At 46.6% G+C, this 17,864-nt stretch overlaps 1 protein-coding gene across 1 annotated transcript in view; it reads left to right on the forward strand.

The window, feature by feature from the left end:
- Positions 1-17,864, forward strand: part of sdc2 (syndecan 2) — a 157,991-nt gene that overhangs the window by 104,215 nt on the left and 35,912 nt on the right. Inside the window, exon 3 of the mRNA XM_063067371.1 lies at positions 13,977-14,115. Coding sequence (XP_062923441.1) covers positions 13,977-14,115 — 139 coding nt within the window. The remainder of the gene's footprint in view (positions 1-13,976; positions 14,116-17,864) is intronic.

The following is a 17,864-nucleotide window of genomic DNA, read 5'->3' on the forward strand; positions in this document are numbered from 1 at the left end:
AGATAATTGATCAAAGTTACAGTGAAGTAGTCACCCCCAAGTTGCAGGAGGCGAGTAGCTGGGTGACCGTCAAGAGAAATGGAAATAGGCAGTTAGAGCAGAGCACCCCTGTGGCCATTCCCCTCAAAAACAAATATACCGCTTTGGATACTTTTGTGGGGGATGACCTCCCGGGAGAATGCCACGGCGACCGGGTTACAGGCACTGAGCATGGGTCCATAGTGCAGAAAGGAAAGAGAGAGAAGAATGGAGTGGTTGTGATAGGGAACTCAATAGTGAGGGGAACAGACAGGAGATTCTGTGGATGTGAACGGGACACCCGAATAGTATGTTGCCTCCCAGGTGCCAGGGCCAGGAATGCCTCAGGTCGCATTCACAACATTCTGGAGCCGGAGGGGTGCAGCCAGATGTCTTGATACACATTGCTACCAATGGCATAGGAAGGAAAAGCAAAGAGGTCCCGAAAAGAGAATTTGGAGAGCTAGGTAGAAAACTGAGAAGCAGGACCTCCAGGGTAGTAATTTCTGGATTGCTGCAGGTGCCAGGGGCCAGTGAGGGTAGAAACAGGATGATTTGGCAGATAAATGTGTGGCTGAGAAGCTGGTGAAGGGGGCAAGGCTTCAGGTTCTTGGATCATTGGGATCTCTTCTGGGGGAGGTATGACCTGTACAAGAGATATGTGTTGCACCTGAACCCGAGGAGAACCAATATTCCAGTCAGCGATGACTACACTGAGAGAAGTGCACCCAGCTGCAGCTTCTGTGTTAAGGAGTTGGAGCTGGAACTGGATGAACTCTGGATCATTCGGGAGGCTGAGGAGGTGATGGATAGGACATGTAGGGAAGTACAGTCGTTACTCCCAAGGTGCAGGACACAGGAAACTGGGTGACAGACAGGAAGGGGAAAGCGGATAAGGAGCCAGTGTAGAGTATCTCTGTGGCCATCCCCCTCAAAAACAAGTAAAAAAGTATATCACTTTAGATACCGTTGGGGTGGGTAACCTAACTGAGGAAAGTCACAGTGGTCGAGTCTCTGGCACTGAGTCTGAGTCTGGTTCTGTGATTCAGAAGGGAAGGGGGTGAAGAGACATGCTGTGGCGACAAGGAAGAACGAGATCCCTGGATGGTATGTTGTTCCCGGGTGCCAGTATCCAAGATATTTTGGATTGCGCCATGAGTTAATTTTTATAGATGCACCGTAGAAAGCATTCTTCCAGGGTGCATCACAACCTGGTATGGAAGTTGTCCTGTCCAGGACTGGAAGAAGCTGCAGAAGATGGTGAACACGACGCAGCACATCACACAAACCAATCTTCCGTCCTTGGACTCACTTTACACCGCACGCTGTTGGAGCAGTGCTGCCAGGATAATCAAGGACACGACCCACCCAGCCAACACACTTCTCGTCCCTCTTCCCTCCGGGAGAAGGCTCAGGAGCTTGAAGACTCGTACGGCCAGATTTGGGAACAGCTTCTTTCCAACTGTGATAAGACTGCTGAACGGATCCTGACCCGGATCTGGGCCGTACCCTCCAAATATCCGGACCTGTCTCTCGGTTTATTTGCACTACCTTACTTCCCATTTTTCTATTTTCTATTTATGATTTATGATTTAAATTTTTAATATTTACTAATTTTAACTATTTTTAATATTTAATATTTGTAATCCAGGGAGTGTGAAGCACAGAATCAAATATCGCTGTGATGATTGTATGTTCTAGTACCAATTGTTTGGCGACAATAAAGTATAAAGTATAAAAAGTTCATTCACCTTACTCTGAATGCTACATGCATTTAAATACAGCACCTTCAGTCCTGCATTTTTCACCCTTTTGAATTTTGCCTCTGTGGTACAATTTAACTCTTTGCTCTGTCTGCATTTGTACTCAATCATTGGCTTGTCCTTCCTTACATTCATGTTACACCCATCATCTACTTGTAAACCTGCTGGCTCGTCCTTAGCTCTATCATACTGGTTCCCATCCCCCTGCCATATTGGTTTAAACCACTCCCAACAGCTCCAGTAAACCTGCCTGAAAGAATATTTGTCCTCCTTAGATTCAAGTGCTTCCCTCCTTTTGGTACAGGTTACACCTGCCCCAGAAGAGGTCCCAATGATCCAGAAATCTGAATCCCTGCCCCCTGCTCCAATCCCTCAGCCACACATTTATCCACCACCTCATTCTATTCCTATCCTCACTGTTGCATGGCACAGGCAGTAATCCCAAGATTACTATCTTTGAGGTCCTGCTTCTCAGCTTCCTAACTAACTCCCTGTATTCTGTTTTCCGGACCTCCTCCCTTTTTCTACCTATGTCGTTGGTACCAATATGTACCATGACTTCTGACTGTTCATCCTCCCTTTTCAAGGCAATGTTACAATTGTCACGAAGGATTTCAATATGCAGGTAGGTGGGGAAAATCAAGTTGGTGCTGGATTACAGGAGGGGGAATTTCCAGAGCACCTACGAGATGGATTTTTAGAGTAACTTGTGATTGAGCCTACTAGAGGATTATCTGTTCTGGATTGGGTGTTGTGCATTGAAGCGGAATCAATTAGAGAGCTTAAGGTAAAGGAACCCTTAGGGACAAGAGATCATAATATGATCGAATTCACCCTGAAATATGAGAAGGAGAGGCTGAAGTTGGAAGTAAAGGAATTATAGAGGCATGAGAGAGGAGTTGGCCTGAATTGATTGGTAATCATGTCTGGTAGGGGTGACGGCAGAGCAGCGATGGTTGGAATTTCAGGGAGCAATTCAGAAGGCACGGGATATATACATCCCAAAGATGAAGAAGTATCCAAAAGGAAGATGCGGCTAACAAGAGAAGTCAAAGCCAACATAAAAGCCAAAGAGAGGGCATATAATAGAGCAAAAATTAGTGGCAAGTTAGAGGATGGGGAAACATTTAAAAACCAACAGAAGGCAACTAAAAAAATCATTAAGAAGGTAAAGATGGAATATTAAAGCAAGCTAGCCAATAATATTAAAGAGGATACCAAAAGTTTCTTCAGATACATAAAGTGTAAAAGAGAGGTGAGAGTGCATATCAGACTGCTGGAAAACGATGCTGCAGAGGTAATAATGGGGGACAGTGAAATGGCAGAAGAACTGATAAGTATTTTGCATCAGTCTTCATTGTGTAAGACAATAACAGAGTAGTGGAAGTTCCAGGTGTCAGGGGCCACGAAGTGTGTGAAGTTACCATAACTAGAGAGAAGGTTCTTGGCAAAATGAAAGTTCTGGAAGAGGCTAAGTCACCTGGACCAGATGGTGTACACCCCAAAGTTCTGAAAGAGGTGGCTGAAGAGTTTGTGGAGGCATTAGATCTTTCAAGAATCACTAGATTCTGGAATGGCTTTGGAAGTCTGAAAAATTGCAAATGTTATTCCTCTCCAAGAAGGGAGAGAGTCAGAAGAAAGAAAACTATAGGCCAGTTAGTCTGACCTTAGCAGTTGGGGAAGATGTTGGAATAAGTTATTAAGGATGAGGTCTCAGGGTACTTGGAGGCTCATGATAAAATAGGCCATAGTCAGCATGGTTTCCTCAAGGGAAAATCTTGCCTGACAAATCTGTTGTAATTATTTGAAGAAATAATAGGCAGGGTAGACAGAGGAGAATTGGTTGATGTTGTGTACTTGGATTTTCAGAAGGCCTTGGACGAGGTGCCACACATGAGGCTGCTTAACAAGATACAAGCCTGTGATACTACAGGAGACATTCTAGCATGGATAGAGCAGTGGCTGATTGGCAAGAGGAAAAGAGTGGGAGTAAAGGGAGCCTTTTCTGACTGGCTGCCGGTGACTAGTGGTGTTCCACAGGGGTCTGTGTTGGGACTGATCCTTTTTACATTGTATGTCAATGATTTGGATGATGGAATTGATGGCTTTGTTACGATGTTTGCAGATGATATGATGATAGGTGAAGCAACAGGTAGTTCTCAGGATGTAGAGAGGCTATAGAAAGATTAGGAGAATGTGCAAAGAAATGGCAGATTGAATACAGTGTCTGGAAGTGTATGATCACGCACTTTAGTAGAAGAAATGAAAGCGATGATTGTTTTCTAAATGGAGAGAAAATTAAAAAAAACTGAAGATCAAAGGGACTTGGGAAACTTGTGCAGGATTCCCTGAAGGTTAATTTGCAGGTTGAGTCTCTGGTGAGGAAGGTAAATGCAATGTTAGCATTCATTTCAAGAGGACTGGAATATAAAAGCAAGGATGTAATGTTGAGGCTTTATAAAGCACTGATAAGGTCTCACTTGGAGTGTTGAGAGTTGTTCTGGGCTCCTTATCTAAGAAAGGATGTGCGGAAATTGGAGAGGGTTCAAAGGAGGTTCATGAAAATGATTCCAGGTTGATGACTTGTCACAGGAAGTGTATTTGATGGTTCTGGGCTTGTATTCACTTGGATTCAGAAGAAAGAGGAGTGACATCATTGCAACCTATTGAATAGTGAAAGGCCTTGATAGAATGGATGTGGAGAGGATGTTTCCTGTGGTGGGACAATCTAAGACCAGAGGGACACAGCCTCAGAATAGGGGGGTGTCTTTTTAGAATGGAGATGGGGAAGGATTTCTTCAGCCAGGGAGTGGTGAATCTGTGGAATTCTTTGCCACATGCAGCTGTGGAGGCCAAGTCCTTACGTATATTTAAGGCAGAGGTTGATAGATTCTTGATTGGTCAGGGCATGAAGGAATACGGAGAGAAGGCAGGAGATTTGGGCTGAGAGGTAAAATGGATCAGCCATGATGAAATGGCGGAGCAGGCTCAATGGGCCAAATGGCCTAATTCTGCTCCTACATTGTACGGTCTTATGCAGCGTAATTGTTGGCCATTAACAATGAGCAATGAGAATTTGTACATTTTTGTGCCATCACGAATCAGAATCAGGTCTACTATCGGCAGCATATGTGATATTCCTTGTTTTGTGACAGCAGTACATCGCAATACATAAAATTACTGAAGGTTACGAATAAATAAATACTGTAAAAGAGGAATAGTGAGGTAGCGTTGAAATGACGGGGGATGAAGCCTTTCCTGATATGTCGAGTGTATGTCTTCAGTCTTCTGGACAGAGCTCCTCCCTGATAAGAGAGGGCAAGTCCTGAGGGATTTGGAACCCTTAATGAAGCATGTCTCATTTTGAGGCATCGCCTTTCGAAGATCTCCTTGACTGTGGGGAGGCTAGTGGCCATGCTGGAGGCGGCTGAGTTCGTAGCTCTGCAACTTTCCATTCTGTGCAGTGGCCGCTCCGTGCCAGAAGTTGATGCAACCAGTTAGAATGCTCAGCACAGTACATCTGTAGAAATATGTGAGAGTCCTCCATACTGCCCTCCTTCCCTACTATCTCCCTCCCGCCCTACCACCCTCCCAACTTCCTTCTTCCCACTTTCTCCCTCCCTCCCTCTCTCCCTTCTTATCATTCTGTCTTTCTTTTCTCTTTCCCTGCTGTCATAAACAGGAGGACCACAGGTTAAACGGAAATGTTTTGGAAGTTCTTTTATAAATTCTTGTGTAAGGATTCATTTGGAAGTTGTAACTGTGGCTCCTGATGTTGGCTATACTGATACTGTGTGTGACTGGGTACAGTGACGCTGTGTGTGACTGGGTACTGTGACGCTGTGTGTGACTGTACAGTGAAACTGTGTGTGACTGTGTACAGTGACGCTGTGTGTGACTGGGTACGGTGACGCTGTGTGTGACTGGGTATGGTGACGCTGTGTGTGACTGTACAGTGAAACTGTGTGACTGGGTACAGTGAAACTGTGTGTGACTGGGTACGGTGACGCTGTGTGTGACTGGGTACGGTGACGCTGTGTGTGACTGGGTACGGTGACGCTGTGTGTGACTGTACAGTGAAACTGTGTGACTGGGTACAGTGAAACTGTGTGACTGTGTACAGTGACGCTGTGTGTGACTGGTACAGTGAAATAGTGTGTGACTGGGTACGGTGACGCTGTGTGAGACTGTACGGTGACGCTGTGTGTGACTGGGTACGGTGACACTGTGTGTGACTGGGTACGGTGAAACTGTGTGACTGTGTACAGTGACGCTGTGTGTGACTGTGTACAGTGACGCTGTGTGTAACTGGTACAGTGAAATTGTGTGTGACTGGGTACAGTGACGCTGTGTGTAACTGGTACAGTGAAATTGTGTGTGACTGGGTACGGTGACGCTGTGTGTGACTGTACGGTGACGCTGTGTGTGACTTGGTACGGTGACGCTGTGTGTGACTGGGTACGGTGAAACTGTGTGACTGTGTACAGTGACGCTGTGTGTGACTGTGTACAGTGACGCTGTGTGTGACTGGGTATAGTGACGCTGTGTGTGACTGGTACAGTGAAACTATGTGTGACTGGTACAGTGAAACTGTGTGACTGGGTACAGTGACGCTGTGTGTGACTGGGTACAGTGACGCTGTGTGTGACTGTGTACAGTGACGCTGTGTATGAATGTGTACGGTGACGCTGTGTGTGACTGGTACAGTGAAACTATGTGTGACTGGTACAGTGAAACTGTGTGACTGGGTACAGTGACGCTGTGTGTGACTGATACGGTGACGCTGTGTGTGACTGTACAGTGAAACTGTGTGACTGGGTACAGTGACGCTGTGTGTGACTGATACGGTGACGCTGTGTGTGACTACAGTGAAACTGTGTGACGGGTACGGTGACACTGTGTGTGACTGTGTACGGTGACACTGCGTGTGACTGGTACGGTGATGCTGTGTGTGACTGGTACGGTGACGCTGTGTGTGACTGGTACGGTGACGCTGTGTGTGACTGGTACGGTGAAACTGTGTGTGACTGGGTACAGTAACGCTGTGTGTGACTGAGTACAGTGAAACTGTGTGACTGGTACGGTGACGCTGTGTGTGACTGTGTACGGTGACGCTGTGTGTGACTGGTACAGTGAAACTATGTGTGACTGGTACAGTGAAACTGTGTGACTGGGTACAGTGACGCTGTGTGTGACTGATACGGTGACGCTGTGTGTGACTGTACAGTGAAACTGTGTGACTGGGTACGGTGACACTGTGTGTGACTGTGTACGGTGACGCTGTGTGTGACTGTACAGTGAAACTGTGTGACGGGTACGATGACACTGTGTGTGACTGTGTACGGTGACACTGCGTGTGACTGGTACGGTGATGCTGTGTGTGACTGGTACGGTGACGCTGTGTGTGACTGGTACGGTGAAACTGTGTGTGACTGGGTACAGTGACGCTGTGTGTGCCTGGGTACAGTGAAACTGTGTGACTGGTACGGTGACGCTGTGTGTGACTGAGTACAGTGAAACTGTGTGACTGGTACGGTGACGCTGTGTGTGACTGTGTGCGGTGACGCTGTGTGTGACTGGGTACGGTGACGCTGTGCGTGTGACTGTACGGTGACGCTGTGTGTGACTGGTACGGTGACGCTGTGTGTGACTGTGTACGGTGACGCTGTGTGTGACTGGGTACGGTGACGCTGTGTGTGTGACTGTGTACGGTGACGCTGTGTGTGACTGGTACGGTGACGCTGTGTGTGACTGTACAGTGAAACTGTGTGTGACTGGGTATGGTGACGCTGTGTGTGCCTGGGTACGGTGAAACTGTGTGACTGGGTACGGTGACGCTGTGTGTGACTGGTATGGTAACGCTGTGTGTGACTGGTACAGTGAAACTGTGTGTGACTGGGTACAGTAACGCTGTGTGTGCCTGGGTACAGTGAAACTGTGTGACTGGTACGGTGACGCTGTGTGTGACTGAGTACAGTGAAACTGTGTGACTGGTACGGTGACGCTGTGTGTGACTGAGTACAGTGAAACTGTGTGACTGGTACGGTGACCCTGTGTGTGACTGAGTACAGTGAAACTGTGTGACTGGTAAGGTGACGCTGTGTGTGACTGGTACGGTGACACTGTGTGTGACTGAGTACAGTGAAACTGTGTGACTGGTAAGGTGATGCTGTGTGACTGGTAAGGTGATGCTGTGTGTGACTGTGTACGGTGACGCTGTGTGTGACTGGGTACGGTGACGCTGTGCGTGTGACTGTGTACGGTGACGCTGTGTGTGACTGGTACGGTGACGCTGTGTGTGTGACTGTGTACGGTGACGCTGTGTGTGTGACTGTGTACGGTGACGCTGTGTGTGACTGGTACGGTGACGCTGTGTGTGACTGTGTACGGTGACGCTGTGTTTGACTGGTACGGTGACGCTGTGTGTGACTGTGTACGGTGACGCTGTGTGTGACTGTGTACGGTGACGCTGTGTGTGACTGTGTACGATGAAACTGTGTGACTGGGTACGGTGACGCTGTGTGTGACTGGGTACGGTGACGCTGTGTGTGACTGGGTACGGTGACGCTGTGTGTGACTGGGTACAGTGACGTGTGTTCCTGGGTACAGTGAAACTGTGTGACTGGTACGGTGACGCTGTGTGTGACTGAGTACAGTGAAACTGTGTGACTGGTACGGTGACGCTGTGTGTGACTGAGTACAGTGAAACTGTGTGACTGGTACGGTGACCCTGTGTGTGACTGAGTACAGTGAAACTGTGTGACTGGTAAGGTGACGCTGTGTGTGACTGGTACGGTGACACTGTGTGTGACTGAGTACAGTGAAACTGTGTGACTGGTAAGGTGACGCTGTGTGTGACTGGGTACAGTGACGCTGTGTGTGACTGGGTACAGTGACGTTGTGTGTTCCTGGGTACAGTGAAACTGTGTGACTGGTACGGTGACGCTGTGTGTGACTGAGTACAGTGAAACTGTGTGACTGGTACGGTGACGCTGTGTGTGACTGAGTACAGTGAAACTGTGTGACTGGTACGGTGACCCTGTGTGTGACTGAGTACAGTGAAACTGTGTGACTGGTAAGGTGACGCTGTGTGTGACTGGTACGGTGACGCTGTGTGTGACAGGTAAGGTGACGCTGTGTGTGACTGTGTACGGTGACCCTGTGTGTGACTGTACAGTGAAACTGTGTGACTGGGTACAGTGAAACTGTGTTTTACTGGGTACGGTTACGCTGTGTGTGACTGGGTACGGTGACGCTGTGTGTGACTGTACGGTGACGCTGTGTGTGACTGTACGGTGACGCTGTGTGTGACTGGTACGGTGACGTTGTGTGTAACTGGTACAGTGACGCTGTGTATGACTGTACGGTGACGCTGTGTGTGACTGTACAGTGAAACTGTGTGTGACTTAGTACGGTGACGCTGTGTGTGACTGGGTACAGTGAAACTGTGTGTGACTGTGTACAGTGACGCTGTGTGTGACTGTGTACGGTGACGCTGTGTGTGACTGGTACGGTGACGCTGTGTATGACTGTGTACGGTGACACTGTGTGTGACTGTACAGTGAAACTGTGTGACTGGGTACAGTGAAACTGTGTTTTACTGGGTACGGTTACGCTGTGTGTGACTGGGTACGGTGACGCTGTGTGTGACTGTGTACGGTGACGCTGTGTGTGACTGGTACGGTGACGTGTGTGACTGGTACAGTGACGCTGTGTATGACTGTGTACGGTGACGCTGTGTGTGACTGTACAGTGAAACTGTGTGTGACTTAGTACGTTGACGCTGTGTGTGACTGGGTACAGTGAAACTGTGTGTGACTGTGTACAGTGACGCTGTGTGTGACTGGGTACAGTGAAACTGTGTGTGACTGTGTATGGTGACGCTGTGTGTGACTGGGTACGGTGACGCTGTGTGTGACTGGGTACGGTGACGCTGTGTGTGACTATACAGTGAAACTGTGTGACTGGGTATGGTGACGCTGTGTGTGACTGGTACGGTGACGCTGTGTGTGACTGGTACGGTGAAGCTGTGTGTGACTGGTACGGTGACGCTGTGTGTGACTGGGTACAGTGAAACTGTGTGTGACTGGGTACGGTGACGCTGTGTGTGACTGTGTACGGTGACGCTGTGTGTGACTGGGTACGGTGAAGCTGTGTGTGACTGGGTACGGTGACGGCTGTGTGTGACTGTGTACGGTGACGTTGTGTGTGACTGTACAGTGAAACTGTGTGACTGGGTACGGTGACGCTGTGTGTGACTGGGTACAGTGAAACTGTGTGTGACTGGGTACAGTGACGCTGTGTGTGACTGTGTACAGCGTCGCTGTGTGTGACTGGGTACATTGAAACTGTGTGTGACTGTGTACGGTGACGCTGTGTGTGACTGTGTACGGTGACGTGGGTGACGTTGTGTGTGACTGTACAGTGAATCTGTGTGACTGGGTACGGTGACGCTGTGTGTGACTGGTACGGTGACACTGTGTGTGACTGTGTACGGTGACACTGTGTGTGACTGGATACGGTGACGCTGTGTGTGACTGGTACAGTGACGCTGTGTGTGACTGGTACAGTGAAACTGTGTGACTGGGTACAGTGATGCTGTGTGTGACTGGGTACATTGAAACTGTGTGTGACTGTACGGTGACACTGTGTGTGACTGGATACGGTGACACTGTGTGTGACTGGGTACGGTGACGCTGTGTGTGACTGGTACAGTGACGCTGTGTGTGACTGTGTACAGTGTCGCTGTGTGTGACTGGGTACATTGAAACTGTGTGTGACTGTGTACGGTGACGCTGTGTGTGACTGGTACAGAGACGCTGTCTGTGACTGGTACAGTGACGCTGTGTGTGACTGTGTACGGTGACGCTGTGTGTGACCCACCAGAGGCTGAAAGTGCTTTTTTGGCTGTTTGTAGTGTTGAAAAATTATGTGCTTCAATTTGCTGGCCATCTGGAAACAGTGTGGGAGGATGGCAAAGTTTAGGAATGAACCCCAAGTGGTTTAAAGCGGAGTGTGGGAGAGGGACTGATTCTCACTGTGGTTACAACGTTGCTCTGTACACAATTACTCACATCGATCCTGCAGAGTCTGCTGAAACCTCACACATCTAAAAGTAACAGCGGTAAATAAGTTTCACCAAATTATGGCTTTGATTGGCTGGTACCAAGGTACATTTAAAGCTGAATCCAAGTCAGGTTTAATATCACAAGTGAAATTTACTGTTTTGCAATAGCAGTACATCACAATACAGAATAATAAAAACTATGAAGTACTTATGTATATAATAGTCAATAAACAGTGCAGAGGGCCAAGAATAGTGTACAGGAGGTGATCGTGCATCAAAAACCGGATAGCAGAGTGGAAGAAGGTGTTCCGGATTGCTGCGTGTGTGCTTTCCGACTCCTGTAACTCCTCCCCGATGGTGGTAATGAGAAGGGGGAATGCCCTGGGTGATGGGGGTCCTTGATGGCGAGTAACGTCTTTTTGCGGCTTTGCCTTTTGGAGCTGTCCTGAATGCTGGGGAGCCCAGTGTCCACGATGGAGCTGGCTGAGTTTATAATGTCCGTCAGCTTTTTCCGATCCTGTGCAGTGGCTCCTCCATAACGGACAGTGCTTTGCCTTTTTTGAATAGTTTTACGGTTTGCCATAGGCTGCCTTACTGAAGGTCTGTACTGTGTGACTTCAGCTGAACCACAGTTCCGATGTGAATAGGTAACTGCCACCTACCACACATTCAGCACGTACAGCAGGTGAGCAGACTTCTACCCACAAGCACAGGACCCTCTGCAGATGCTGGAAATCCAGAGCAACACACGCAAAATGCTGGAGGAACTCAGCAGGCCGGGCAGCCTCTATGTTTTGGGTTGAGACCCTTCATCAGGACTGGAAAGGAAGGGGGGAAGAAACCAGATTAAGGTTGGGGGGGGCGGGGACGGATGACAAGCTGGCAGGTGATCGGTGAGACCAGGTGAGCGGGAGGGTAGGTGGGTGCGGAGGGGGGAATGAAGTGGAAAGCTGGAAGGTGAGAGGTGGAAAAGGTGAAGGGCTGAGGAACATGGAATCTGATAGGAGATGAGTGGACCATGGGAGGAAAGGAAGGAGGAAGGAACTGGGGGTGGGGGTGAGGAGAAGAGAAGAGGAAAGAGGGGCAGGAATGGGGAACTAAAGAAGAGGGAAGGGGAGGGAAAATTACTGGGGGTTAGAGAAATAATGGAACCTATGGACTCTGGTTTTCATAAATTCTATAACTACTGTTCTCTCCTAACAGAGTCTTTCTGCCGAGTCTTGAAGATGTGAGTTCTCGGGAGTGATTGAATGGGTTAGGTCTTCATTTCCTAGAATGTAGAAGATTGAGGAGATATTCGATAGGGCAGGGGTCTCCAACGTTTTTTGCACCGTGGACCGGTTTACTATTGACGATATTCTTGTGGACTGGCCGACGGGGGCGGGGGGGGGGTGTGTTCAAGTTCAACAGTGCGTGACAGGGAATGAGGAAAGGTGCAGCTGACTCATATCGTTTCACATCGTTTCCTCGCGGCCCGGTAGCACATGCTTTGCGGCCCGGTGGTTGGGGACCACTGCGATAGAGGAATACAAAATAATGAGGGGTATAGGCAGGGTAAATGCAAGCAGGCCTTTTCCACTGAGGAGGGTGAGACTTGAACTAGAGGTCATGGGTTAAAGGTGAAAGGTGAAATGTTTAAAGGTAACATATGGGGGATCTTCCTCTCTCGGTGGGTGGTGAGAGCTGCCAGCACAAGTGATGGATGCAGGGTCGATTGTGGATGACAGGGGTATGGAGGGCTGTGTACGGGTGCAGGCCGATGGGATTAGCCAGAAGAACAGTTTGGCATGGAATAGATGGGCTAGAAGGCCTGATTCTGTCTGTTGTGTTCTACGACTCTCTGCTGCCAATACCATCAATCATCTCTGGTACTCTCAGAGATTGAGTGGGACCGGGATCGGTCAAGATGGAATGGTGGAACAGACCCAATGGGCTGAATGGCCTCATTCTGCTCCTATGTCTTATGGTTTTATGGTTTTATGTTGGTGCTGATGTTTATTTCCGGGGTTGTGTTATCCAGCACTTTTAAACAGGGTGTTTCATGGCAGTTTGAGGTAATACTCCAATAACAAAACAAATTTCTACGTGTTGTTAACTGGGGCACATTCTACTGTGGTGACCTCAAATCACTGTGAGTGTACCAATGTTACTTTCAAAGAGAAAGGACTTTTATGAACTGTTTCAGTGGCTTTGAAAATGTCTTTTTAAAAGCTAAGAATAGGGCATGCCCTCTTCTCATTGCTACTGGCAAGGAGGAGATACAGAAGCCTGAAGCCACCCGCTCAATGTTTCTTCCCCTCTGCCATCCGATTTCTGAATGGAAACTGAGCCCATGACCACCACATCAACACTTTCTGGCACTCTTCTTGCACTACTTAGTGAGTTTTTTTTTCTTTCTTTCTTTATTAAACTTCTTATTGATTTTAAAAAGAGCATATATACAAACAAGAGGAGAATTATCTCAAATATATATATGAATAACAATACAAACAGGAAGTGAAATTGACGTTATCAAAATCATATATAATATTAAGCTAATATGTAGTATATAACAAAAAAGAAGACAACTAATTCTCCTCTTGTCAATTCATGGAGAGAGAGAAAAAAAACTTTAAATTTTTAAATTATGAAGGAATAAAAAACCCACTACACTATACGAGAAAAGGAAAAGGGACTGGGCATACCGTTCTGAGGATACGGCCAAAAAAAAAGGAAAGACTTTCTGATCAAATCTAAAACTTCGAAAAAAACGTTGTTAAAGTTATTTTTTTCTTGTATATCTACATACTGTAATGTATACTTTTTTATTATCTATTACAATGTATTGCTACCACAAAACAGCAAATTTCACGAGAAATGCCAGTGATATCAAACTTGAGTCTGATTTGGATTCTGGAAAAAAGGCCACTATCGATAAAACTCTGCAAACCCTCCTCCGTTTGCCTCTCTACTGCAAGTAAGCCCCTGCATGAGTCGTTCATTGTCCACTGTGGTTTTGGGTGCTTTTCAACCGGATGGCATCAGATTATCTTGCTGTACAGCTGCAAAATATAAATGTTATTTTGTATAAAAGAAAATTTAAAGTGTTTGAGTTCATTTCATCCAATTTCCTTTTTCTTTTTTTACAGACACAGTCAGTCTCAGCAACTAAAATGCCGTGGCCCGAGGAATTCTACCTGGAGCAGAGGTGGGGTAATGCTGAGCCGGGGGAATCTGGGAACTGGCCAGTTGATGACGATGACTATGATCACTCTGGATCAGGTTCTGGTAAGCTGCCAGCAGCACCTCTCCACACTTCATACAGTTTCATTTGCTACCAATGGGGGTGTTGTGGATAGTGTGTGGAGATGATGATGATGGCGTGTTGGCCATCCTCAACCGTGGGATTGAGTTTAAGAGCCGAGAGGTAATGTTACAGCTGTATAGGACCCTGGTCAGACCCCGCTTGGAGTACTGTGCTCAGTTCTGGTCACCTCACTACAGGAAGGTTGTGGACACTATAGAGAAGATTTACAAGGATGTTGCCTGGATTGGAGGGCATATCTTATGAGAATAGGTTGAGTGAACTTGGCCTTTTCTCCTTGGAGCAACGGAGGGTGAGAGGTGACCTGATAGAGGTGTATAAGATAATGAGAGGCATTGATCGTGTGGATAGTCAGAGGTTTTTTTCCCAGGGCTGAAATGACTAACACGAGGGGGCATAGTTTTAAGGTGCTTGGAAGTAGGTACCGAGGGGATGTTTTTGACACAGAGAGTGGTGGGTGCGTGGAATGCACTGCCGGCGATGGTGGTAGAAGCAGATACAATAGGGTCTTTTAAGAGACTCTTAGATAGGTACATGGAACTTAGGAAATTAGAGGGCTATGTGCTAGGGTTCTAGAGATCTGAGGGGAAGGGTAGTCCAGTTTTGGGGTTTCTGGTGGGAGGTGCGGAGCGAGGAACAGGGGAGGATGCTGCAGAATGCTGTTGGTAGGAGAGTCCCCGTTGCACGAGGTGCTTTGTGCAGGTGAATATCTCCGAGGTGGAAGGGTCAAAACTCTTGAGAGAGCCAGTTTGTCTGAGATGGATTTCGAGTGAAGTTCCAAATACGCCGTGTGTTTTCACACGGACCGTGGTCCAGCGTGAGAGTAAAGATGACTCCAACGTCATGTGCACATTGGACTGGCGTAACGTAATGGGCCCTTCTCTTGTTTTTCTTTTCTCTTCCTAGTAACTGTTCAATAAAGTGAAATTTGTAAATATACATACTTTATAACTTTATGTATGATATTTTGCCGAGGCAGAATTTACACAACGTTTGCTCAAATCAAGGTTTCTTTAATCGGCACATCACAACATTCCTGTTTGTTGAAGTGTAAATCATACAGACCCTTGCGTACATTGTGTGTGAAGGGTGCCCTGCTCACTGCTGTGTCACGAAGCTGTTAGTGGAGCCCAGAGAGAGAAATATATATTTAAAAATTCAATTATGTAATTAGTGCAAAAAGAGAGGAAAATAATAGACATTGGTCCATTCAAGGATCAGGTAGCAGAGGGGAGAAGCTGTTCCTAAATGTTATTATCACCATCTGATATAGAGGGGCTGGAAAAAGCTGCAGAGTTACAACCTCGGCCAGCTCCATCATGGGCACCTCCCCAGCATCCAGGACACCGTCAAGAGGCGATGACTCAGGAAGGTGGCATCCATTATTAAAGATACCATCACCCAGGACATGCCGTCTTCTCATTGTTAACATCAGGGAGGAGGTGCAGCAGCCAGAAAACACACAGTCAACCTTTCAGGAACAGCTTCTTCCCCTCCGCCATCAGATTTCTGAATGGACAATAAACCCATGGACACTACCTCACTATTTTCTTCTCTTTTTGCACTTCCTATTTATTTTTAATGTATTTGTTATTATAATGTATACGTTATTAATGTGTACTGCTGCCACAAAACAACAACTTTTACAACATACGGTACTCCAGTGACGTTAACCCAGATTGTGATCGATAAACCAGAGCTCATCTGCTGGTCTGATGGTAACTGAAGCATTGTCTGGATTTATGAAGTTGCACTTTATGGTGGAGTTTTGTTGGTGTGATAAGACAGTACGATGCACGGTAAGTTTGAATTGCTGGGCTTGTTCTGAACCTGTCCAATTTAGCATGGTGGTAACGTCACACATACACTAAGTTGTGTCCTCGGAATGCAGACATATTTTACCATGGACTGTGGCAGTGATATCAGTGCTGGCACAGATTGGTAGCTCTGCCCCTGGACTAGTGACAAAGTGAAGAAAGTTCTCCCCTCCTGTGGACTCTTTCCGGATCAGTTTAGTACCTGATCACTTTGTGACTCTTGCAGGCTGAGTCAGTATTGGTGGATGCTGTTGGAATCTGATGTTTTTGATCCAAAGTTCTTTCAGAAGTCAGGAGAGAGACACAAATCTTGTTGCTGGACAGTCATTTTATTCAGTGCTAATAGAACAAAAGAGAATTAGAAACATTGATCTGCGAAAGGACAAAGAACAGGGGAAAGGACTAAAGATGGTGGACCAAGGTGGTCTGTCCTTCTTATATCCCATAGATAAAAACATTGTATTCAAATTTGTAGATAAGAGTTAACCAATCAAGCAGCCTCTATTCTAATTAAGTGATACCAGAGAACTTTCCCAGAATCATACAGAATTGTAACCACTGAACAATTACGTTTACATACTGTGACCCACTAGGAAACATACTGAACAGTTACATGTATATAGGTAGTTGTATAAATTGCGGTGCATTCTACTGAAATCAAGCATTATCGTGTTACTTACACCCAGCTTTCAAGATAGCTTTCCATTTCCTACACAAAAGCTAGCAAGCTGACAGATCAGCCAACTGTTAGGGGTGCTGTTGGGAACAGGATTAGAACATAGAAACCCAGAACATTCAACACAGAACGCTCTAGGCTCTTCGACCCAGGATGTTGTGCCGACCTTTTAACCTACTCAAAGATCAACCTAACCCTTCCCTCCCACATAACCCGCCATTTCTCCATCATCCATGTACCTATTTGAGAGTTTTTTAAACGTCCCGAACTTATCTGCCTGTGTATGACTTTTTAAAAATCATGATGTGCTTGAGGAAACAGATGAGAAAGTGAGCAGATTAGAAATCAGACAAGTACAGAAACGGATTACCCGGTATCTTTGCACTTAACTTCCCCCCACCTACCAAAATGCGTTCATTGTAAAAGATAACGAGGAAGATTAAATATTAGATTACAAACAAGAGAAAATCTGCAGGTGCTGGAAATCGAAGCAACGCATACAATGCTGGAGGAACTCAGCAGGCCAGGCAGCATCTACGGAAAAGAGGCCAGTCTCGGCCTGAAACGTCGACAGTACTCTTTTCCATAGGTGCTGCCTGGTCTGCTGAGTTCCTCCAGCATTTTGTTTGTGCTGCTAAAGATTAGATTTATTTGTCACAGTGAAATGCGTCACTTGTGTCAACAACGACACAATCAGAGGATGAACTGGGGGCAGCCATACTTTCAGTGCCAATGTAGCATGTCCACAAAAGACTAACTTCTCAAATTAATATAATTTTCTTGTTAAACCACCTTTCTCTACATGTTTGAGATCTGGTTTAGCATCACACTAAGTAGACTGAAGATAAGTAACGCGAAGCAATTGCTGTGCATAACTACCCTTACATCAGATAAGATTCTGTCTCCAGACTTCACTAAGATTAAATGATACTGCACATCCAACCACACTGTGTCATAAAACCACCACCTCCATCTGCTGAGCTGAAGATATTACTCGGGGTAATTGGCAGCTGGGTAAGCTGTTAAAAAGGACATGCAGGCTGTCTTGCTTCATTTTAACAAAAAGGAACTACCTGTATCTTTATTTGAACATGCTGTGCAAGAGTGGGCGATTCAGTTATATAAAGAGTAAAAGGGAGGTGAGAGTTGATATTCGACCATTGGAAAGTGATGCTGATGAGGTACCAATGGGGCACAAAGAAATGGCAGATGATCTTAA

The sequence above is a fragment of the Mobula hypostoma genome, chromosome 1 (genome assembly GCF_963921235.1).
Source record: "Mobula hypostoma chromosome 1, sMobHyp1.1, whole genome shotgun sequence".
Taxonomy (NCBI): Eukaryota; Metazoa; Chordata; class Chondrichthyes; order Myliobatiformes; family Myliobatidae; genus Mobula; species Mobula hypostoma.